Source organism: Sceloporus occidentalis, unplaced genomic scaffold (assembly GCF_023333645.1).
Source record: "Sceloporus occidentalis isolate IW3139 unplaced genomic scaffold, rSceOcc1.0.p SCAF_1, whole genome shotgun sequence".
Taxonomy (NCBI): Eukaryota; Metazoa; Chordata; class Lepidosauria; order Squamata; family Phrynosomatidae; genus Sceloporus; species Sceloporus occidentalis.
In genome coordinates this window covers 257,849,420-257,874,675 of record NW_028316981.1, presented here as the reverse complement: position 1 = coordinate 257,874,675, position 25,256 = coordinate 257,849,420, and the positions used below count along the sequence as shown (strand labels likewise).

The 25,256-nt window shown below is 39.0% G+C and overlaps 1 protein-coding gene across 11 annotated transcripts in view; it reads right to left on the bottom strand.

The window, feature by feature from the left end:
- Window positions 1–762: 762 nt before the first annotated feature.
- Window positions 763–25,256, bottom strand: part of PJA2 (praja ring finger ubiquitin ligase 2) — a 63,010-nt gene continuing 38,516 nt past the window's right edge. For 8 of the 11 annotated variants that reach the window (XM_089492391.1, XM_089492439.1, XM_089492382.1 and 5 more), the window contains 6 exons: window positions 22,738–22,923; window positions 20,848–20,959; window positions 11,687–11,728; window positions 4,418–4,532; window positions 3,357–3,478; window positions 763–1,409 (listed from right to left, as the gene is read on the bottom strand). In XM_089492391.1, coding sequence (XP_089348517.1) covers window positions 1,281–1,409; window positions 3,357–3,478; window positions 4,418–4,532; window positions 11,687–11,728; window positions 20,848–20,959; window positions 22,738–22,923 — 706 coding nt within the window. In that variant the 3' untranslated portion in view covers window positions 763–1,280. The remainder of the gene's footprint in view (window positions 1,410–3,356; window positions 3,479–4,417; window positions 4,533–11,686; window positions 11,729–20,847; window positions 20,960–22,737; window positions 22,924–25,256) is intronic. The other 3 variants (XM_089492433.1, XM_089492418.1, XM_089492447.1) reach the window with 2 other exon arrangements.

Genomic DNA, 25,256 nt, shown 5'->3' with positions numbered 1-25,256 from the left:
CCGCATACAGATGGGTGCCACCATTTTGACGTAAAGGACGCACAGCGTCCGGACGTCGCATACCGGAAGTGGTGCCGCGAGTGCGCGCCTTGCAGCGCCTCTTCCGGGGTGCAGGAAGAAGCGCCATTTTGGTGCTTCTTTGTTGCTGCACCCGGGAACTGCGCAGTTTGGCTGCTGCGGTTCCCGGACGCAGCAACCAGCAGCGGCGCAAGACCGCCCATTTTGGGCGGTCTGTAACGCGCCAAAATGATCTTATTTGCCTTTTAAAACATATAAAAGGGAACAGAATTAACAGGCAAATAGGATTTCAGCCACTTAGCTCACTCCAGTGTTTGCACAGTTATAAAAAAACATGAAGGTGGGAGAATTAATTGAAGATTAATTTGTTGAGACACTGTGCTGTATGTAAACCTTGTGACATAGTATTGAATTTCTTTCCATACTATTTCAGAAGATTTGCGCACAGTATGACCCTTTTCGTACAACCTTCATTCTTCACAATTCTAAACCAAAGCATATCTACCCAAAAACCAGCAACTGATATTTAATGAAATACTCTTACTTTCTCTTAGTATGTCAAGTTGCTTAGTTCCTACAGGCTATCTACAGTACAGCTGCTGTTCCCTGACTCCTTACAAAAGGCATCGGTGGACACAGATTTGTGAATTAAATAAAGAAACTTGAGAACTTAGAGCAATATTTCCCTTACAGATACACACAAAATTATTATTAAATCACAAGGAAATTTATGATTATGCTGTTTATTTCAAGTGAAACCAAAGTATACTACTGCAGTGATCACAGAACATCTTCACATTTGATGCAAATATGAAAGAGCTATGTACAAAGAAACTGTGGCACTAATTTTAAACAAAAGGAGACAACCCAAGCCTCAAATATTATATAATGTAAAACAGGATATATGCATAACTTTTGTAAGCTCCAACTGCACTGCAGTTGTATTAACTTGAGCACAAGTGCCATATTTATTATCATTCCCTCAGACATAAGCATTAGACATTAGTTAACATTAGTCAGCAATATGTTTTACTGCAGAAAATTAGTTCAATCTTTTACACCTTTCATTCTGATAATTTTAACTCTTACTGTAAACCTAAGCCATTTATAAAGTTCATACATTCTTTCTAAACTAATATATAAGTGTTTTATATTTATATGTATTTATATATACGTACATACAAAGCAATTTCACATTGTAATTAAACAGGAGAAATTTACAGCAAAATGTGATGGCCCAGACTCTTTTTTAGGTGTTCGTTTTATTGTGTCCCTGAAGTACTTTGGACTGAAGGAGAAGAATCATGATCAGGCAAGAAGGTGACTGTGGGAGTGTCAGGCTCTGGAAGCACAGTTGCAAGCACATGACGGCAAACGGGACACGTTCCTGACTAGATGAGAGAAAAGACCACCAATTAATTGCAATGCAGGTGACTGTCTCAAGAATGCCGAGAGGCAGGCTTCAAATACATTTAGACTGAAGACCTTTTTGTAGACGAACAAGTGAACTAAGGAGCCAATTATGTTAACACCAATCACAATTGTCATGTTGCCTACTTCAAAGTGGCCATGTCAACCACAGAAGGATTTTTCTAGTACAAGCAAAGTGGAGATTGTCTTTGGTGGAGGTATTGGGACATCACTCTTAAATCACACTTGGTGGCAAAACGTGTCACTGAAGATTTAAGGTCTCTGTCAAATAGAATCTGTTTAAAGTTCATGGAAAACCTACACAGTACATGAATCAGAATATATTTCAGAAAGCTAAATTTAAGTAGTTCTGCAGGAAACCTGATTTGTATGTAGCACTTTACTCGCCTTCCCCCAGCACATTAGCTTTTCACTTGTTGGCATAGCAGGGGTTTCTGAAGTCTTCAAGTTTAATGTTATGGCCATAGAGATAATCTAATCAAATTTTCCAGCATAAAAGGCCTAGCACATTACTAAAACAATTCCTTTAGCTCACATTTCACTGAAATAAAAACTTTTTAGGAGAGCTGTGAATTCTGCAAGTGATCTCAAATCTTCTATACTATCATTTGAGATTATTCAGTCTGCTTTGTATCATTTTGTTCACTTACTTAAGCCATGTAGACTGAACCAACATACCAATTTTGAGAGCTTGTTGTTATTCAGAGAGAATTCTGGTGCAAAGCTAGCAAATAAGAGCCCCAAATCAACAATGGAAAAAACACAGAGCTCTTGATCAGTCTCCTAGTTCTCTGAAGGAAATGCTGCTAACACAGCACACTGAGTTTCTATCTGCTCCTTGCTGATTAGAAAGGGAATGCTGTAAAAACTACGCTGTAGATTAAGCTTCAGCAGGAATTAATGGCTGGGATTCTAGATCACAGATGTAGTTACGGATGCGTAATTATGTATTATAATTATACTTACATGGGGGATCTATTCTGGACAACAACCACCCCCCCCCCCCGTAAGGGAAATCCTGCATATGCTGGAGCCCCATTATTTCTTCAGGGGCACACGAGGGCTTTTTCCGGCACGGCTGAAAGCCGTGTATGTCGCGCCCACGTGTAACACGAGCACACTATTTATTTATATCCTGATTCCCCCACCCATCCGCCCCAGAACTGGGCCCCAGAGCAGCTTACAACATTAAAAGAACAATACAATTAAAAACATAAAAAAGAGATACATTAAAACAGAATTAAATTGTTTCAATTGCTTATTCAAAGAACAAAAATCCAGTTAAAAAGTTTAAATTGTTTAAAACAATGGTCCTTTAAATATGTATTATCACCTGATTTGATTCTCCAAACCTATCTCGACAGCCAGCATGAACACTGAGTAATAGAGGTCTGTTCTGATGGCAACTGGTGTGCAGCAGGATGACGTTTCCAGCCCCATTCTACCAGTGAAACCTCAATTGTCAGCAGAACAGAGCTCCATCACTCATTGCAGCTGCTGGCCGTTAAGGTAGGTTGGGGGGCATGTGCAATCATCCCACAATTGTAAACATGAACACAGAAAAGTTATGTCTGGAATATATATTTGTAACTGCTCAACAGAATGCCAGTCAATTAGCAGAGTGTTTAAGTTAAAGTTCTAAAAAACTGAAGGAACAGTGCAAACTCTAGTCCTATAGAAGTTCTGGGTATACCTTCAAAATAAAAGGCCATGAAAATAATTAAATATATCTCCATAGGAAATACTGGGAACAGGCTGCTGCTATTTCAAGAAGAAGTGTTTCTGTTTATTTACCACCTTCATAAAGTACAACTGAAAGCATGTGATAAGCTGCTTGTGTCAATGTTTCACACAAACAAGTAATCATAAAATTGAGTTTAAAGTAACATATTAAAATAAATACACACCTTTTGTAACCAAAGTGTTATACAAGGCTTATGAAAAAAGTGGTGACATGGAAGCTCTGTTACAATTTCTTCTTTGATATACTCACTGCAGCAAATAGCACAGCATTGTTCCTGACCTACAGCTTTGAAAAACAAAGAGATGGATCAGTATGCAGTTCTAAAAGTTGTAAAAGCTGTAAAGATCAACATGGCATAATTAATACTATCAAAAATAAAGCTAAAAATAAAACTGTAATTGGCCTTGTTTCAATTGCAGGCCAAATCAGATTCACATTAATGGTGGCAAAACACAGAATGCGCAATCATAGGTTGCAATTCTGTATGGCTCAGCATAATGAAGTAGGTCCACATGTGGATCTTTTTATTTATGTGGCTCTATGCCAAGCTGAGACATATGCCAACCCCTGTATCTCCAAAGCCCCATTCTGTGACTTGTGGGTGTAAGAAGAATTATCCAGATATAAAATGAATACATCAGCACTGAGATCCACCTGTGTCCTCAGAGCTGCTGTAAATCTTTCATGTCTTCTCTGGTTCTGTCTTCTCCCCTTGAGACATGAATTGGCTTTAGGGGCTATAGAGTAAGAGCAGAAACAGACCTCCATAAAAGGGCAGTGTGATGCCATCCCTTTGATTGCTGGATTGGGCCATAGCAACCATGTGCTGTGGCCCCGATCCGGCATTTCCCTGCCATAAAAATAAGTGGTAGAAAGCTGGGATTTTGTGGTGCAGCATGTGTAAATGCTGTGCTGCAGAAAGGCTGTGAAACCACTGCATGTTTGGTCAACTGTGTGGCTTCCCGGTGGCGTGGGGGCATGCTGCTGTCTGAACGTCACGGCCCCATACTGCTGGGAAGCCAACTCTTTTTCTGGTCTGTACCGGCCTTAAGTCTGCAGTTTTGGTGACTGTGGGGGAAGGAGGAAAATAACAATATTTGCGGAGCCCTAAAAGGATATAAACAGGTCTAAGGGAAACTTACATGTGCATATGACATTACAGGATGTCATAATGTTCTAAAATTATATTTGAACAAAATAAATAAATGTGGTATTTATCCTTACCATTGTGATCATCTGTTATAATAATTTGTGGGAGACATTCTATGCTTTCTTTACTAGCAGGTGGATGAGCTTGTTCAACGTCAATTGCAAGAGACTCCAGATGTGCCAGAGCAGTCTAAAAATATGCATGAAAAGTAACATCTCTTACACATAAGGTCAACATTATTTTCTTAGATTTTATTTGAAACAGTTGGGTGAAGCTTGACAGCTGTAGAAAAGTGCATATAGATTGTGGAGTCGAAGGCTTTCATGGCTGGCATCCATAGTTTTTTGTGGGGTTTTCGGGCTATGTGGTCATGTTCTAGAAGAGTTTCTTCCTGACATTTTGCCAGCATCTGTGACTGGCATCTTCAGAGGATGCTTGCCTGGAAAGGAGTTGGGTATATATATACTGTGTGACCTGTGAAGCCAGGAGTGATTTGCATGTGTCTTCTTCTGTTGCTAACAGCAGGCCTCAGGGTGGGAGGCTATGCAAAAGAGGATTAGTGTCTGCTCATTGTCTGCTGGGAAACTCCTGACCCTGGGAGATTTCTCATTTGCATTTGTTGAGTCTTCAGCTTGCTGTTTTTCAGGACTGGATTTAGCAACAGATCACACAGGATATATAAACCCAACTCCTTTCCAGGCAAGCATTCTCTGAAGATGCCAGCCACAGATGCTGGCGAAACATCAGAAATAAACTCTTCTAGAACATGGTCACATAGCCCAAAAACCCCACCAAAAAACAAACAAACAAACAAAAAAACAAAACCTATGGATATAGATTGTTTGTTGGAGGGGGGAGTGGCAGAAATGAAGAAAGTGCAGATTAATATGGATGACATTTATGGAGTTATAGCTATAAATATTCATTAAATACTAAAAATGTTACTACAGTATAAACATCATTCCTCAGATAACAGGAGTCTACATTATTAAGTGGCCAAACCACTAACATCCTTTTCTATAACAAGAGAGAGAACAATCTGAGCCTGACTACCTTAATGGCAGTATGGCTATTAGTGCCTTATTTCATCTTCATATACTTGTAACTGAAAAATGAACAGGAACAACAATGGTTTTGATAAACTAACAGTATTAAGAACTTGTGAATTAAAAATCCACAGATCTATCATATTTTTTTCAGGCACATACCCTTATTTCTTTGTGCTTTGCTCCATTTTTAACAAACAGCCGAACCTTCTTCTGTCATAGTTTTCCTATACCCTTCTTCTCTCATGGCCTGTTCTTTTAGGACAAAAGCTGGCCCACTACAGATTGTATGCATGTAGGAAAAAGTAAAGTGGACCGTACTGATCAACAGGCTTTACTGTGTAGACTACTATGGAGTTCATATTTGCTATAACACTCTAGATAAGAATATCTGGTGCATATGAGGCTAACACTGGCCCAGAAAAAATTAAGAGGGATTCACTTATATATTAGTTAAAATATTCACACCCCACCCTTTATTTGAAGATCTCAGGGCAGCTTTCAATAAAATCAATTAAAAATAATAAAACATATTAAATAGTTTTTTAAAAATAAAACAGACTATGTAAAACTAGTTAAAACCATATTGAATAATATAAACATGTACAGCCTGGATAAAATCAGTTTGGCCTGAAGGCTTTAATAAAAAGCCAGGTTTTAACTTGGCACCAAAATGATTCTAACTTCTGTAACAATCGGGCTCCAAAGAGAGGGAATTGAGACAAAGCAGTTCCATGTGGTGGGTTCATCTATGGGATGGGGATATAAGTGAGACAAAAGCACTATTGTGGTTCATCAAAGGCACATTTTATAGTAGAGCTGGTTCACATATGAAGAGGTCCATATAAACAGGTAAACTAAAATGTACAAGGTAGTAATGTATAGATTATATATTATATCACAATCAAATATCTAATTAATTAATTTAAATTGTCAAATATCTACTTAATTAATTTTCTAAGCAACCAGGTGCTATTAGTCCCTCAGATAGTAATACCTGAAATAAGAGAACAGGCACATGTTTTTTAAAGGATAAAGAAAACATGTGAATGACATGTCTTCAGCCAGAGACAAAGCTAGACTCTTGTGGCATTAACAAGATGGCTGAGTGAGTGGCCCATTCAGAAACTTGTCAGTGGTCCTGTCTGTTTCAAAGATGCATGCATGTGTGTACATGTATACATTTATTCCAGATGATATTACTAAATGAAAGACTTTATTCATAAACCCCAATGAATGGTGTCAAGAGAACCTTTCCACAAAGCATAAATAAGCAGGACAGTTTTGCCGCTACAGCTAAATGGGTAATTACACTTCACATAGACTAGATGCATATTTTCAATTAAGTTCTGATTTATCAAACCTAACCTTATACTGTGAGAACAGATTGCCAAGACTGATGAATGGAAGCCAAATTTCACATTTAATAGTAGTTTAGAGTATGTAGTGAAAGGGTTCGTAAAATTATTTCCCTTCTCTGGGAAGATACTGAAATGATATATAATCATTGACAAAGTACTTTACAGTTCATCTGTAAATATACAACATGATATTATCTAAATCTATGCATTATTTTAACACAGAAAGATTTACTCTATTATTTAGTTTCTTTTAGTTCACATCTGAGTAAAAGGCAAGCCGTTATAAATATCCAACAGAAATATGTACCTGTTTGGCAAAAAAGATCAAGACACATAACAATATTTAGCACTTGTACTGAGCATATAAAGTATTTAAAATGCTTTGCACACACATTCCTATGTACTCCTTACAACAGCTGAGCAAGTCAGACCAATATCTTCCTATTATAGACAAGGGACTGAAGCTGAGAGAACAATGCACTACTCAAGGCTTTGGCAAGTTCAAAGCTGTACTATATTGAGATTTCAGTACAGCAATTCTCATCTCATACCCTTTGCTATTAAATTATACCAGTATCCTATAGCACTGCAGCAAGCATACATACAACTAAAATATTCAAATTAAAAATAATTGTGGCAACAGAAGAAAATTAGTGGCTAGCTTAGACACCACTTAGTAATTTGTAAGGTATAGCAGAGCTATCAAAAGCCTTTTCTACCAAGAAGCATTAAACATTTCCCTTGATAAATGTGTTACCATCCCCTTTTATTTGTACAGCTGCCTTTGCATTCTACAACAGGAGTCTGCTACAGCTGTTAACTAACAGTCACTATTCATGTTATCAAACGTTTATCTCCATCTTTGGCACGCCAGTGTTCTCAATGAACAACTGCTACAACTGTCACCTGGGGTCTACTGTCCCCTAGAGGTCTACTGAGGTCTATAAACTCTTTAGACATTGTTAATCATATATTCTGATTACAAAACCAGCATTCTCCTTGTAACTACCTGAAAGAACTTAAACTCCATAAACTACCAAGCGGTAATTTATGTTTCATTCTAAGTAGGATTTTTTGGTATTCATACCACCAGTGACAAAGTGTATCTTTAACATAGTGTTTGCTGCCCACCAAAGAGAAATACACTATTTTAAAGGGAAGAGTGGACCTAAAGCATTGTATTTCTTTCAGCTACATTTTTAATGATGTCACTGCACAGAAATTCCTAGCTAATAGGCTCCCATTATTTTCAAATAAGGAGCAAAAAATGCACTGAGATATTACAACATACAGTTAATTCCCAATCACTCACAATAAACCTGCAAGGGAAGACCGTCCCCACAGACTTTCCACTAGCAAGTAAAACAGGAAGTAGCTACAAATATCTGACTGTGAACAAGGAAAACAATATTCTGAACACTAAGAGATGCACAACTAGATGTTCTGAGATGTTAACATACCTGTGATGCTAGGAACACACAAACAATTCTAATAACAGGAAAGCCCATGGTATTCTGGCCCGGGTGCTCATCTGGGTCAGTCCCCGGCCCGGGGGACCTGCTACTGGCATGCACTCCATAACTTTCTGCGCCATCACTCCTACTGAGAAGCCCGTTGACATGTCTGATACAGAAATGGGGCATTTGGCTGCACCCATGTGGCCAGGTGCCCCATTTCCACATCAGACATGGCAACAGGCGGTGGTGATGTCGCAGTAGGAGTTACAGTGGAGAAAGGTAAGTAGTACCAAGGGCTATTTAAACAGCCAGGGTTTGCTGCAGGGTTTCCAGGAAACTCCATGGCAAACTGGTATTCAAACTGAATTGCACTAAGGGCTGTTTATCCCAGGTAAAGGGTGGATCTAAAAGACCCTTGTCTGGTCTGCCAGGATCTGGCCCAATCTTGGCCCTGGGAAGTTGGCCTGCATCGCCCAAACAGAATAATGTTATGCCAGGAGGAACACAGGCTTTTTGGTCCATGGGGACTGTCCCATTATTCTCCTCTACATCTCGGAAAAAACTAAAAAAAGGAAACAAAAATGAGTACTAGGAATTCAGCTTAGTTATACAGCATATGTACCTACTTTCTCTTTTGAGGTGATTTCAGTATTTGTTATAGAGAAAGCTACCTGGAAGTTTCAAATCTATAAGACCAAATTGATACACTTTTCCAACCATCTCTAACACTGCAGCTTCTGCAGTTCACTATTAAAAAAGCACTGTTGCTTTTTAAAAATACTGCAACCCTTCAATAGTTTCATTCACCATCAACAGTTTTAATATATTTTTAAAAATAAATGTTATAATGTAATGTTATGCACTAACAGAAAATGAAATAGACTGTCCTACAAACAGAGAGAGATTGAGATTGAGAGAGAACAACAAAAATGGACCTAAATGGATGGATTATGATTGAACTCTCTAGATGCTGAAATAGAATATCACAGGCAAACAAACAGGCTCTCTCTAGAACAATCCTCATAAAGCGTTTGCCAATAAAGTAAAAGGGTTTAAAGGATCACACTCAGGATCTTATCAGGTTTCATTTGTAAATCTAATTATAGCCTCTGAATCAGCCTGTGCATCCATTTCCTGACATATTCATTCAATTTATAACATCATATAAGCTCTCTGATGAATCTATCATACCCTCTTGTGAAAGGACCCTGGGAAAGATGTAGAAAAAGTAAAAGGAAGACACTGTCACAGTCTAATAATAAAATATTAAATCTGGAGAAAATTAAGAAAATTGATTCTCAACTAAATTTATTTTTCAGAATGGTGGGTGGAATGTTTTTAAAGGAATTGGGAACACTTTTTTTTTTAAAAATCTAAATCCAATCACACACACTAAACTATAGTGATGGCACTATAGAATTTTCTCCCCCTCTTACCTGGAGCCCATGGTTCCATTATGAAAACATCCCTGAATGATTTCTGGCTCAGGAGTACTGTTTTTGGGGTGGTATATGGGGGAGGGGAGATCACTTTCTTCTCGAATCTGCTGATGGACATAGTTCTGCAACCAACTGTCCCCCCTCCCCCCGGGTTAGGCCAATATTGCGACAGATAATTCAGTATCTTGGATCTAAGAATGTCATCACAGTATTGGTATTTCATTGGACAAGTTTTGCTAATTCAGTAATCTTTTCAAGTTTGATACTAAAAAAACTGCTTTCAAATGTTACACGATAAATTTCAGTTACTTCATAGTTCAGTTACTCAAATAAACTGCTCTTGCATCCTGATAGTATGTTATTTCTACAGTTTAATATTCAGGTCCTTTCTTCCTCACTTATCTCAACACCAAGTGAACTAAACGGATGAATAACCTGCCACTTTGCAAAGTCTATGAAACTCAACTCAAAATTTCTGAAGATACTTTTTCTAGATACTGATTCTACTTGGGGGTGGGGTGGGGTTATGAGAGTTATGCTAATATTTTCAAGTGGTTAGCTCCAGAATAAATCAATCATAAACCTATCCCACTGAAATCAGTAAGAAAAGGTACCACAACTAGTTTATGCTCCAGTGATTTCCATGGGAATTTAGTGTGATTAACACAGTCTGCTTGCAACTCAAGGACACTTGCTGAGATTCTGATCAAGAGTGGTGGCTACAATGGGGCTGGACAGATTGGCAGAAAGGGGAGGTGAGATGCCACTCCATTCTGCCCTGCATGGAGACCGCGGCAACCAAATGCCGCAGCCTCCAGGAGGCTTAAAAAGAACCCACTCCCCATTGGGGTTTTTTCAGGCCACGCACGGGGCGCCATTAGTGCACTTGCATGCCATGATGATGTCCGCATGGCGCTATCTTGGCGCTGCGCTACACGAACGTCATCATGGTGCACCCTGTATGGACGGGAGTACACCATGATGGCAGCCAGAGTGCACGGTAGGGTTACTGAGCCTGTAAATGCTCAGCCCCCACGCAACCCTAGTTTGGGCCCATGCCAGTGCAAAGTGCCCGTCTGTACAGGCCCCAAGTCTCTCAATGTTTTCCTACAAAACCTTACCTTTGAAGCCTCACAATCTTCCGCCAAAGTCTCCTTTGGAATACCTTTTTGCCAAAGACACTGAACAATTCCCTCATCCCCAAATGTCAAACTGTTCAGACCTTTTACATTTCTATCAGAAATCGAAGTATTAGCAATATAACTTCTATCAAGTGAAATGGGATTAGAAATAATTGTGAGTTACACAGTGTTGTTAAGAAATGAACAGGGCTTTCCTTAACTGATGTGACAGTTAAGGGAGTGGAAAAGACAGATCTAAATGCACAGGTTTACCCTGGAAATCTTCATAGCCCTTTCTTTTCCCAGAGTAAGAATGGAACTAAATGAAACACAGTCCTCTGGCTAACTTCTCACATTACCTCTGTAACATCTAGTTCACCTCCCCTAGAATCCTGCAATAATTACGATACATGTCTTCACAAACACCAGTAGACAGGGATGTTTGATGGACAAGCAGACAGGCTGAAGACATGGCTGCCATTTTTGTCGCAAGCCTGTGTGTTCTGAAAATACGTTTCTACTTTGTGATATTTTCAGATTTTTTATAGGTATGGGAATTTGTTATACTAGACTCTCTTGAACAAAACTTCTATATATATGAATTACAGAAGCTCTGTTGATGGGAGTAGGACTTATCTCATATGATGTCTATTTAAAATAAGAACACACAAAGTGTTCCAAAGGACGAAGCGAGTTTAAACAACATGCATAATGACAAGTAACTTTTTAAACTGTGTTATTTTTAGAAAATTAGAACAAAGCTCTCTTACACCAGAACATTCTTGGAAAAATTACTGATCCTTGCATGAAACAATAACTCAGTCACAAAAATAAAATAAAAATTGAAATGCTGCCTACCTCCCATATCAACTACAATATCTACAAAAAGGGAACGCAGGCATTCGGAAATTGCAGGTACCTGTAGACGCTGATAAGTCATTTCCATGAACATGCTTGTTACCTGAATTTGAAAAGATTCAGGTTAGTGAAGGTGAGGAGTACAATTTTTTTTTTAAAAAAATGTACCCCACAGTAAAATAATTAACAAATATCATCTGCGAAATTTCTAAACATTTTACTTTTTGGTAATTACTCCTAAGGCAAAGTGTTTCTAAGGAAATGAGCTTTAGTTTTTTGTGGGTTTTTTGGGCTATGGAGTTTATCACACAGGAGGAATTTCTCTTAATTTCGAATGAAAGGAAAGTGGGGGCAGAACGCATTCACGTGAATTCGCTAGTTCAGCGAATTTATGTGAATTTGAATTGCGTTCGAACTGGCTTGCCATTGCCCGAAAATAGCTTACCATTGGCCAAAATTGCATGTGATCACCTCTCATGCAATAACGTGAAACCCCATGATTGCATTTGGACTGACTTCCCATTGTCCGAAATTGCGTGTGGTAGTCTATCACGCAATAATGTTAAACCCGTGATTGCATTTGGATTACCACTGGATTATAATTCCAATTTTCCTTGTCTGATAAACTTCTATGTGGCCGTGTTCTAGAAGAGTTTATTCCTGATGTTTCGCCAGCATCTGTGAGATGCTGAGGAAACATCAGGAATAAACTCTTCTAGAACACGGCCACATAGTCTGAAAAACCCACAAAAAACTATGGATGTGGGCCATAAAAGCCTTCGACTTCACAATGAGCTTTCTCTTCTCTCTAACAAATTAAATTAAAATTTGAAAACAGATCAACAAGTTTTCTAACTGCTTGTAAGTCATTTTAGACATTTTTACTTGAAATTTGTTGTTGAAGGGTTTGGTTACTGTTGGTTAATAGTATTCCTGAATATTAATTTCTGGAAGTGTCCACTACCAAGCATGAGTTGAGAAGGCCCTCTACCATGTCTCGACAGTGTATTGACTTCACTGGTGGGACACAGCGGAGGCCTCCTCCCTGCTATAATCCTTAGGCAGGCACATTTAGGGAGAGACACTCCCTCAAGTATCAAGGTCCCAAGCTATTTAGAGCTTAAAATGTCATCACAAACAGACCAGAAATGTAGCAGCTCCCACTGTAATTCTTTTAAAACTGGCATTACATGCTGTCTTTTTGATATTCCAGGCAGTGGATGAGCTACTGCATTTTGCACTAGCTATACCTTCCAAATTATCTTCAAGTTATCCCCACAGAGTACATTACAGTAGCCTAATCGAGAGATTACCAGTATGGACTATCTCTGTCTGGGGAGGCTATAGCCGGCACACCATTTGAAGATGGTGCCAAGCACTGAGCCACAGAATCCGTTTGGACCTTCAGTGACAGGCATGAATCCAGCAGCACATCCAAGCTACGTACCTGATCCTTTGGGGAGAGTACAATCCCACCCAGAACACGTTGTTTACTCAGTTCCTGGACCTGAGAAATTCCAGTCTGCAGACCATCTGGTGGTATTCAGCTTCAGTTTATTGACCCTCATCCAGACAATCTTCAAAGTGTGTCTGAATCAACATTGCTCAATTCAGGCACAATCCCAAATTCTTCCTTGCTGACTGGAAGGGCAACCCTATCCCTTTTAGTTTCTCATAACTCTGTTTCCTCATACTTCCTGAGTTTTGCTAATCCTAGTTTGTCATATGAACCTAGTATTCTAGCAGCTGCCTCCAAATCTTGATTTGAGGGTGGAAGCAAGATGCTTGAGAAAGTTTGTCAATTCGGACTTCAAAGAGATTAGTGAAAATCAAAAAACAAGAAAAAGCAAGAATAATTAAAATAAAATAGATCTAAAACAATGGGATCCAGAAATTTACAATTAAGGACTAGAGAGACAATAATGAAATCAAAGTAATTTAATCAGAAGTGGATGATAATACAGTGGGGCCTCCGCATACGCGGACTTTTTTTAAGCGGCTTTGAGCGTACGCGCTCAAGCCGCTGGGCGCGCGCGGGGCAGAAGGGGCAGCGCGTCCCATTCAGTTGAATGGGCGCGTGTGCCTGTTGCGCCGCGCACGCGCCCGTTGCGCCCCGCGCACCTCCGTGCCGCCGTGCACGAGCTCCATTGTTTACAATGGGGCTCGAGCATAGGCGGAAATCGCCATACGCGGCAGGATCCGGAACGGATCCCCGCGTATGGCGAGGTTCCACTGTAACTAAAATAATGTTTTATAAAATCAGATAAACAAAAGGAAGTATTAATGGAAGATATACAGTGCTCTTGCATCATACACAGGCGCGACATACATGGCTTTCAGCATATGCTGAAAGCAGCATAGGAAGAAACGGCGCTGCGCGCTGGAAAAACTAATGGTGTGTGTAGCCATGGGACATGAGTGCCACTGCACCGCTGCAAGCACGAGCCCCATTACTTTTAATGGGACTTGAGCATATGCAGAATGTTGTGACAAAAATTATTTTATAACACCAAACAATTGGACGACTCTTCTTTTTTAGAAAGAGAAACATGAAGCCTATATTCATATTATTTAAATGAAGTACCTTGAAAAACTGGTTTTTCAAGGAGGTTGCAATAAGTGTGTTGACACTGGCAAAGTTTGTTTTTTTTTTAACTGAAGTGCTTGTATACTTTCCCCCTTCAAAACAATGTCTTAAAGCTATGCACTTCAAGAATACTCAATGTTATAAAAAGAAATTCACATAATGTTGAACATAGTTTGCGGCATTTCAGTGTTCAAAGCCAATGCTAAGTTTCTTTCATAGCACAGGGTTTAGGGAGCTCAACAGTCTTCTGAAAAGGAACTGTTAAAATCACAACTATTCTCTTTACAAAAGAAATCTGAAATAAAACAAAGTAGTAGAATACTAATGGCTTAGTTTAAACGTGACACAGATAATTCATTTACTAACAGGAAAGTCAGGTGCCTTTTTTTATGCTAAGATCAAAGGAAATTGATTTCCAAAACACATTGCAGAAATAATCAAATTTGAGAGCACTTTAACTGTCCTGGCTCAATTCTAGGGAATTCTGGGCAATGTGTGACATTTAGCCTTCTCTGTCACAGAGCTGTGGTGCCACAAAAAACTGCAATTTCCAGGATTCCCTAGAATTGAGAAGGGCAATTAAAATGGTCTCAAATAGGATTATTTCTGTGTTTCAGACCACAGTCTAGCTGAAAACAATCAAGCTTTTGTTTTACATGACATGGGATATAATATAAAAGTATACTTTATTCAATTTAGCCCATTAACCTATTCAAACCATGTGACACTATTTTTTACTATTATAGATATTCTTAATGATTTTATTGCTACATACTTATGTTCCCTAAATTGGCTCCAGAAAAAAAGCTTTTATTTTCAAACGAAGATATTTGTCATTGTTCTATAAACAGAGATGAAACTTTGAGCAACCTGATATACATCCAGGCTCAATGTTAATATACAGAGCAAGTGTTAGGGTTCTTTACCAATACTGCCAGGTTGCTTCTACTGGTTCAAACACATTGCTTACTGCCCTTGGTGGCAACGAAGGGGAGGAAGACTGAGATAATTACTAAGCATACCACTGGACCACAAAGTCTGAAACTGCCAATACCACAACCTAAACAATGCTGGCTTTTCCCTTGTTTGTAAATAGGAAAGAGGAATGGTTTAGAAAAAATGGCAGTGATGGAACGATCAACAGACACTGTAATCTCAGCCCCACTTGTGGTATGCACATCAGGGATTGAGTTGGCAGGGATTATGGTCCAGTTGATACCAAAACTGGGAGGCATGAATGGGAGGAATGGGAGGGGCTCACTGGAGAAAGCTCACACTGTAAACAAAGCTGTGCAGGATTTCTGCAGTGAGAGAATGCTTTATTTATTTGAATATTCAGCATCCTTGATCCCAAGAGTTCATGGCTGGTCTCAACAGATGGAAAAACCAGCTTTTATAATCCTGTTAAAATTCAGTTTAAAAAATGCTGTTTTTTTGAACAGCAATAAAGTAAAAATTCCAAACCTCTGCTAACTGAACCACAACCTGGAAAAATCAGTCCATACAGAAAGTTTCAAAATTATTTTATTGCTTTGGCCAATGTGGCTGATCTGCAAAGTTCCTGGTCTTGTTTTAATGCCCTCTTTTGTCTTTAATAGCTTGTTATTCAGTTAGTTGAGAACAAATGTGCAGCTATTAAATGTTTGAGGCATCTAAAAAAATCTTCATCTGCTTTACTTATTTAGAATCATGATCCAATACCATCCTGATCTATTAGGGGGATACTGGATCATGAACCTAGCCTGCTTAGCATGAGGTGAGGAATACTAAGAGCTGCAATTCAACAATATTTATAGAGCTGCATTTTGTTCACACTTGATGCAAAGGGATTTCAAAAGCAACTGCAATTTGTATAATTGCAAAAAAAGTCAACAAAGGTGTCTTGATACAAGGAATGCAGACTCAGGCGGGTTATAGACCACTGAAAAGCAGCGGTCTGGCTCCGCCGCCGCTTGCAGCGTCCGGGAGCCGCAGCTTCTAAACCGCGGGACTCCTGGACGCTGCGAGGAAGGAGCACGGAAATCGCGCTCCTTCCTGGGCCCCAGAAGTGGCGCCGCAAAGCACAAGGCACGCTTTCACGGCGTCACTTCCGCCGCGACACGTCTGGACGCTAGGCGTCCAAGACGTCAAAATGGCAGCGGCCGTGTGGAACGGCCGCCGCCATTTGTTACGGACAGAGTCCGTAACAGGAGTAGGGGCATCTAGAAGAGACGCCCCTTTTTTAAACTGGGACGTCCTAAGATCGTCCCAAATGGCGGTCTGTAACCTGCCTAAGTAAAAGTGAGAAAGAATACCCACTAATGCTATACAAATTACTGCTTCTAGAATCATTCAGATGGTTGTGACATAATTCTTTATCACACATTTATCTAAGACATGAATCCATAATGGAAGGAATCCAATACACTATTATGTACTCAGATATTACAACAGGTGGCTGAAACATTCTTATATTAAGTGGAGTTGGGCTTAAATTTGGGAGAACTTTTCAGCCACCTCTTGCTCAATAAAGGACCAATCTGGATTGTTTAAAATAATAACACTACTTGATGTTATATGACTATTCCAAATGCTCAATGGCAATTTAGAGAGCTCTAACGTTGGATCTAAATTACAGTTGATCAAATGTTTTGTGGATATAACAAAATTTAGTTATTCAAAACAACCTTTGGAAAACACCATGCTTCAAAAATTAGCCATTTAGCAAAATGTAGCTATACCTAAGAGCCTAAAGTCAGTCTCCCTAAAGAATACTGAAAAATAAATTAAAGGAAAGAATAAATGCAAGAATGGTTATACAGATATAAGAAGTAGATGTCAAATTCTGATGCTGTGTACTAAGAACTGCATCCAATATTCCACTGGAGAAACCTCTGGTACTTTCTCCTCCCACCCCCCAGTATTCCCTTATTCTACTCAGAAATCATATCAGGGAGGTTTCTTAGCTCTCTAGATCTCCAGGTACAAAGTGGACTGCAGAGGGGGGAGATGGGATTGAACCTTTCCCAGATCCTCTAAAGACTACTGTTCTGTGATGGGAAATGGGTAGAGCAGTGGTTCCCAGTCTTTGGTCTTCCAGATGTTTTGAACTTCAGCTCCCCATAATTCCTGACTACTGGACTAAAGGAGGCAGGGGCTTGTGTGTAACACGAAGCTGGGCCTCAAAGGCACACTGAATGTAACTGAGAGAGAATGCTCTCACCTTCCTTTCTAGGTTGAATGCTCAGCACAAGATGAGGAAAACACATTGCTCTTTGCCAGGTTCCAGAGTAAGGTGCAATTTCCAAAATTGTAATAAAAAGTGCTTGCCTTCATGCTCAGCCCTGATATTTCACAAGTTAGACAGAAAAACCCTGAGAATCAATGGAAAATGTAATCTTGATGAAACAATAATTCTTTTTAAAATTCCCTCAACAGACTGTCAAGTCGGTTATTTGAACTTTATACTTTAAAACAGATCTGGAAGGTTACTGCCATGTTAGGGAACAGCAGAATTCTGTTCTGTTGCAGACCAGAAAAAATTGGTCAGCCTAGAAATATTTACCCTTCAAATGTTTATTTCTTTCTAATGAGCTTTTGGTATTATTAGCAGCAATAAATGTAGCAGAAATGCATCAGGTGAGCTATATAGGCCCTGTTCCCACTACGTTTAAATCCAGATTGTGATCCAGGTTAAATGGGCATGGTTCCCACTGAATCTGATTTCAGAAATTGTTTCAGAAAGAGGGGGCATGCTTTTTGCCCATTTTTGTCCATTTAAGCTGGGTCAAAAAGATGCTGGGAAAATAGGGTGATTTTTGGGCTGAATCGATTTATTTAGAAATAAATTGATTCAGCTCAAGTGGGAACCAGGTGGATTCAAATCGGAATCGAATCTGCCCTGGTTCCCACTGGCAGCTCGGCCCGGGGGAGGGGGGCAGCTGGCATGGCCTGGGCTCTCCTGGCCCCCAAATCCCTGGCCCAGCCTCCTTACCGGCTTCTTTGGCCACTGACCAGGTTCCTTGAGCTTTTTAAAAAAATTCTGTGACTGGGGAGGCCGGAACGAGATTGCAAGTCTTCTAGCATCTCTGCAACCTCCTTCCGGCCTCCTTGACCACGAGAAATTTAAAAAAGGTGCAGGGAACCCGGTTAGCTGCCAAAGAAGGCTGGTAAGGAGGCTGGGCCAGGGATTTGGGGGCCAGGAGAGGCCAGAGACAAGCCGGCCCATCAAGATGCCCCCCCTGCCACTGAACCGATTCCTGAAACCAGTGCAAACATAGTGGGAATTATGTTTTTTCAGAACCAGTTTCAGGAATCGGTTCAGGAAACGGATTTTCCAGTAAGTGGGAACGGGCCCTTAGTTGCTCCATAGCTCAAAAGACATTTCTTCTAAAAAGACAATCCGAGTTCTGAAAACCTGTACTGGAAGCAAACAGCAAAACTGTTTGTTCCAGCTGATGGTTTATGAAAAATGGGGATTCTACAGCTGTCTAACAAGATTGATGATTCCAAAAGCTGAAGAACCCCTTAATACAATGCCGTACTAGCATAACACAGCATTGTACAGAAAGGGCCACTCTTGATCTTGAAACCACATAAGTTCCCACTGCATCAAATAGTGAGGACAGCTACATTTGCTTGTAAACATTTCACTTTACCAGCTGACACTGCTTACTTTCCTTAAAGGATTAAAACAGGGATCAATTGGCAGAACAACCAAAGAGTAACCGCTACAACCACACATAACCTCAATTAATGTACCTAGAATTACACACAGCACCAGTAATGGCACAACACAATACAGAGCAGTGCTTCACAAAGTGGCGGTCCACTGGCTGGTACCAGTCCATGAACTATCAGCAGATGGTCCCTAGTTTCTAGGAAAGAAAGGAAGGAGAGAATAAATGTTGGTAGCCAATGGGATCAAATATGGTACCAGTCCCCAGCACTTGCAGGATGGTGTGTGGGTGAAGAGAGCTACCAGACCTATATATAAGGACTTAACTGTTTGGAGGAGTGCCAATACTCTGTTTCCTTGTTTTGCTGACTCTGCTTTTTCTAGTAAGAATTTTGCCCCTCCAAAAATGTTACTTTTATCCTGACCACTCCAAACCTAATGAATTTCCACATTTCCCCCCAGTTTTTGTAAGGAAGGCCATTTGCAGCACAGCTTTAAATGTCAAAGTAGTTGCTGGGTGGCATCCTCTCCAAAAAACACTTGTCTATCCCTAATGTTTTCCCAGGAGCCATCTGTTCTAGCGTCTAATAATTGTTTCTCACATTTTCCATTTTTTTCTTGTCTTCCTGCAGGAAATCTAGCAGTATTCTGAAAGGCACAAGAGCAGTAAAGTTTTCCATTTCCAGTGTCATGTAAAATGCTAGAAATGCCCACAGCCATAGCAATAGCCAGTGGGGCTGCCACTTTTCTTTATACAGAACTCTTGTACCTTTCCAGGTACATGGCACAAGGTTATCTCACACACAGAAAAGTCCACCTGCCTCATGCAAGAGAGTCCTAAAAGAACAAAAAGTAGGGAATTTCATTCCTTTGCTATGGTGCTAAAACCAACACTGAATAAAAGATGTATAATTTTCATCTACACCTCTCAATTCACAACTGCCAATCTCCTTCCCTTGTCATTCATCTCTGAAAAAGGGGGCAATATGTTTACCACCACTTGGGCAGCTTAATCACACATGTACTACTAAGGAAATGTAAGGCAGAAACTTCCAACATTTCAATCTCTTGCTGTCAACCCCTCCCTTGCTTCGGTATGTGAAATATGCATGCTTATCTCCATTTTCAAGATTTAAAATTTCTTATATTTTCTTATATTCAGTACTGTTTTGAATTAGAGTAAACCAATACATGACAATAAATAAACCAATAAAATAATCTAAAAAAGAATAAATATAGTACAGTATTATCATTAAATTATTTAAAACTTTTTTCACTGCTTATTTAAACCTTGGAAATCTTTCAATTCTTGAATACCCCAGGTGAAGTGATTATGTCTCAAGGACCCACCTGCTTTGCTGGTTCATGCACAGTAAGTTCTTCTTCTAAATCTTAAAATCTGAAACAGGGCTCAGAAGTCGGAAAAGTTGCCATGCAAATTTATATGGAGCAAGGGACTTTAAAGGTTAAAACCAGCAGCCTGCATGGGAATTGTGCAGTGTGTTGATTGGTGAGTGACAACTGAGTTTTTACAAATATAGTTGGAGGATCGTCATATGGCTATGTAAGCTACAGTGATTGAGGTGTTTACTTTAGATCATCAAGTTACCCAAGCATTAGTCTTCTTATAGAAGTTACCTAGCAGAACAAGACAACAGGACAGCCTGCCCGTAAAATACACATATGCCCATTGTCTATATATAGTGCACCCACTTTTTCAATGGGTACGCATGTGGGCACGGGTGTGTCCACTGAAAAGTGTGTGATTTAAGATCCCGCATTTTTTGCTATTCATGGGGAGGTACATAACTAGTAATGAGAAATACTAACATGCCTAATCCACAGTGGATGTTAATTATGACCTTGTATAAATGGGTTTTAATCACATTTTCCCTCCCCTTTTCTAATTTTAAAACAGAAATATACTATAAATAATAATAATAATAATAATAATAATAATAATAATGTATTGCATTACCTCCATGGCCTGTGCCAACCGTTCTTCCAAAGCCATATATGTAAGGAACTGGGGATCCACATAAGAAATGGCTTGAGCAACACCTAGACCATCACCAAATTCATCAAGGAGCCTAGGAGGGAAAAATTGTATTAAATTCCTCAGTTCTATCAGGAGTCATGTATAGAAAGAGAGAATGAGAGACAGAGATTGAGAGAGAAATGAAGTGTGTGTGAGAGAGTAATCCTGTTGTTGATAATAGTCACATACAGAGAAACTGTCAGGAAAAACAATTATTGAACTGAGTTAAGCTGTATCTCTTGGAATGCAAGCCAATATTAACAGAACCATTGTATTTTCAATATGGTAGCACAAATAGTCAAACCTCCCCTTCCTTAAGGGAATCAGACACTGATTTTTGGTAGGACAATAGTACTATCTTTCCACAGTAATGGGGATGTGTTTTCCTGTGAGGCAAAGGGCTATGCTATGCCAGTAATGCTGCTGGTAGGGTCTCCCATTTCAGACAGGTTTTTGCTGAGGAGTCAGCCATCTAATGGGCAGCTCCAGTAGTGAGGGAATGATACTAATGGAGGATATGTCAGAGACAATGGTAGTGACACTATAGCTAACACTTGTTAGTACTGTGCAAAAGGAAGCACAGTAAACACCTTTTGAATGTCTTTTACCACAAAAACCTTATGATGAGACAATCCAAAATAGAATAAGTCAGATGGCACTCAATGAGCTACTGGGTCAGCACAGAACAACTACGAGTAATGGTGAGGCTAATAATGCAACTGGATTCTATCTGAAAGGACATTCAGATACTGTCACGCTCAGATGTGAAAGGAAAGCTCAAAGCTGCCCAACACATATAACAGAAACATAGAATGTGACAAGCAATAATCAGGGAAAATTAGACATAGTAAAACAAGAAATGAAACATATAAACATTGCAATACTTGGGGTGAGTGAGCTAAAGTGGACAGGAATGGGACATTTTGTGTCAGATAATTTCATTGTGTTTTACTCAGGCAATGAAAATCTAAGACTAAATGCAGTGGCATTACAATGAGGGATTTCTGTGCTGGAGTCAAGGACAAAACTGATCACACATTAAACATGACTTCTTGTTAATCATAGGTAATTGAAATGCAAAAGTAGGAAACAGAGCAGAATCAAAGATTGTCAGAAAATTTGGCTTAGTATCAAGAAATGAAGCAGGAGAATTTTGCAAGGCCAAGTCTTGTTAATCACAAACACGTTCTTCAAGCAACCAAAGAGGCAACTGTTTCACGGACATCACCTGATGGCCAATATAGAAATCAAATTTGTTGTTAAATGCCCTTGAGCCATCCTGACTCATGGCGACCCTGTGGATGAGACATCTCCAAGACTAGCGAGCGAGGCAAAATCACATACAGTCGGCCCTTCTTATACACAGATTTTTTATTCACGGATTCAAGCATCCACGGTTTGGAAATGTTCAAAAAAAGTATATATTTAAAATATCAAACCTTAATTTTCTATTTTTTATAAGGGACACCATTTTGTTATTCATTATATTTAATGGGACTTGAGCATCCATGGATTTTGTTATCCACGGGGGATCTTGGAACCAAACCCCAGCATATAATAAGGGTCCACTGTACTCCAGTCTCTACTTAGGTCCTGTAAATTCATACCTGTGACCTCCCTAAGTGAATCTATCCAGCTTTCTCTTTCTACTTCCTTCCACCTTTCCTAGCATTATTGTTTTTTCTCTCCATATATGATTGGAGTCTCTGCTGCAGAAGTTAAATTCAGAAGACACTAGTGTTGTAATTTATTGTGCTAATTCATTGTTTTCTCTCCAGGTAAGATGTGGGATACATTTCTTAAATCAGAACTGACCAAGAGCCAACATACCTCCATTCCACATCCAAGTCTTCACTCATACTGGAATCATCTTCTAAGTTGTTGTTACCATCCAACATGAAAAAGCCAGGATGCAAAAAATGGCTCACTTGATCAGTTTCTTCATCACTGCTAGTTTCTATTTCTTCATGATACTGCAACCAAGGAATTTCACCATCTTCTAGGGTGGTCTGTTCCCTTTATAAAAAATATGAAAATCTATGTAAAACTACACATACACAATTGTACATGAAGTACCCTTCATCTATGCTAATTATTTATATTATATTCATGGACTAACGGACAAAACCAGGTGGTTGTTTTCCATAAAAAGAAATCATTCTACACAAATACTGTATATACTCAACTATAAGTGGACCTCATGTATAAGTTGAGGGCAAGTTTTGGGGCCAAAATTATGGATTTTGATATGACCCGTATATAAGTTGAGGGTAAAATCTAGGGGCATGTAACAAAGAATATAAAGCATGAAACAAAGGAAAACAATGCCAAAGAATTTACAAATTCCAGCAGGCATAACTGTTTGGGCTCACACTAAAGGCTGGATGGATGAGGGAGTGTGTGTGGGGTGTGTGTGTCAATGCTTCCAGGACAGATTACCCACCTGCCTTCCACCAGGGGATGGTTTCTTTTAAAATAAGAGTTAAAGTACAATACTTACACTGACCTGTGGATAAGTCGACATAGGATTTTTGGGTCAACTTTTGACTGAAATTTCATTAGTATATACAATAGTTAAAATAATATATTTATACAGAACGCTTTAAAAGATATGGTCAAGTATATATGTATATATATGAATTTTGAAGAGCCAATGCCTGTATAAATTGCTCCACTGTAGATAACCTTTCATGGAGATTATGGCTTCTCTTCATTGCGGATATTACATAAGAGGTTGAACAGCCATTTTATCAAGAATGTGGTTGCTGATTTCTGCACAGCAGATCCTGCATTGATCTAGGGACTGGATTACATGTCCTCCAAACTCCCTTGCAACTCTACAAGCGGAAGGAATTAGACAGTTTGTGCCCGTGATACTATAGACAGAGTTATGACATCATCCAACTATTGCTATACTACTGGTTATGCATTTCTCCTACTTCTCTGCAAAGCTGTGAAGGAAACTAGTCAACCAATTACCAGTTATTTGCAAAGTGCTCCTGTAGGCTGATAGGATCCTCATCCTTTGTTTTCCTCTTACTGGCCCATGTACTCATTTTACTCAGAATCCAAGGAAATGCTCTGAATACAAGTAAAACTTCACAGGTTTTGGCCATAAAAGGGAGGTTTGAATAAACCTCCAAATTAGTTTGGCTCAATTAGTTACAGTTGGATGGTTTTTTCTGTTTGTTTACTAATCACAAAGTCTGGTGTTATTATACAAAATCTAACAATATCAAATTATTTGTAATATTTTCTAATATTCCTGTGAGACCAGAAATAGAAAATTCATATAGTTAGTTCATCAAAACTGGTCAGTGCCATCCATTTAAAAAGACACGGACCTCCTATGTATGTTACTAAGGTAAGAATCACAGGTTTTTTTAATAATGTCAAACTGTGTGATGTGAAGAAAGGTCATTAGAATGGAAGTAAAACAATTTCCTTTTCAAAGGCTTTATTATGTAGGTGGACAAAATTAATGGTTGTAATCAGAGTTTGCTTTCAATTTACAAAAACCCACAGTGTTTGAGAATGAATCACACATTAGTCTCCCTAATTATTTGCAATAGGTCATTCCTACTGCTCCAGTATTCCCAAAACAACTGACATGGTTTAACATATAAGGTCGTTATAATCCCCACTAATGAATGTGAATACTGTGTAAATAGTTCCTTTACCAACACAACAACTTATTGATGCTCTAAGGAAAATCTGAATTTTGTCAGAAAAGCAATAGTAAATGCTTTTAAACATCTTGAATACAAACAGAGAATCAAATCAGACAAGAAAGGAAACTATTAACCTTATACATGAAAATGGTTTGCAAATCTGTATAATTGATATTGGAAATATTTTTTAAAAATACCTTGAAAGGAATGCTAGGAAGCTATTTTATGAGAAAGAAAAAGCAGTTTGGGGCTTCCCCATTTGAAGCTTTGAAATATGACAAATTTGTGGACTTTTATGCTAAAATTACATGATCAGTCATACTGTTCTAAAAAGCCTTGATTTCCATATTATGGTCAAGCTGCAACCTAGTAAGGCAACTGTCAGTAAAAATAGGAGGAACACTTTGACATTTATACTTTTTAAATTATTTTTGTTTACCACTTAGTATTTGGATTTTAAAAATAGGAGTAATTTTTTTGTACTTCCCTTGTAAAATACAGAAACAACCCAACCCATACAGAGCAGAGTAGCTTTAATGTGAAGCAGTTTTCCCCTACAAAGGTTAATGACTTGTTTGTGCCTTTAATCTGTGCTTTCACAGTGAAATCTCCATGTGTACTAAAGAAATTGATCCTTCTATTTTGATCATCGCTGGGTTTAATCTCTTTCAGAACAGA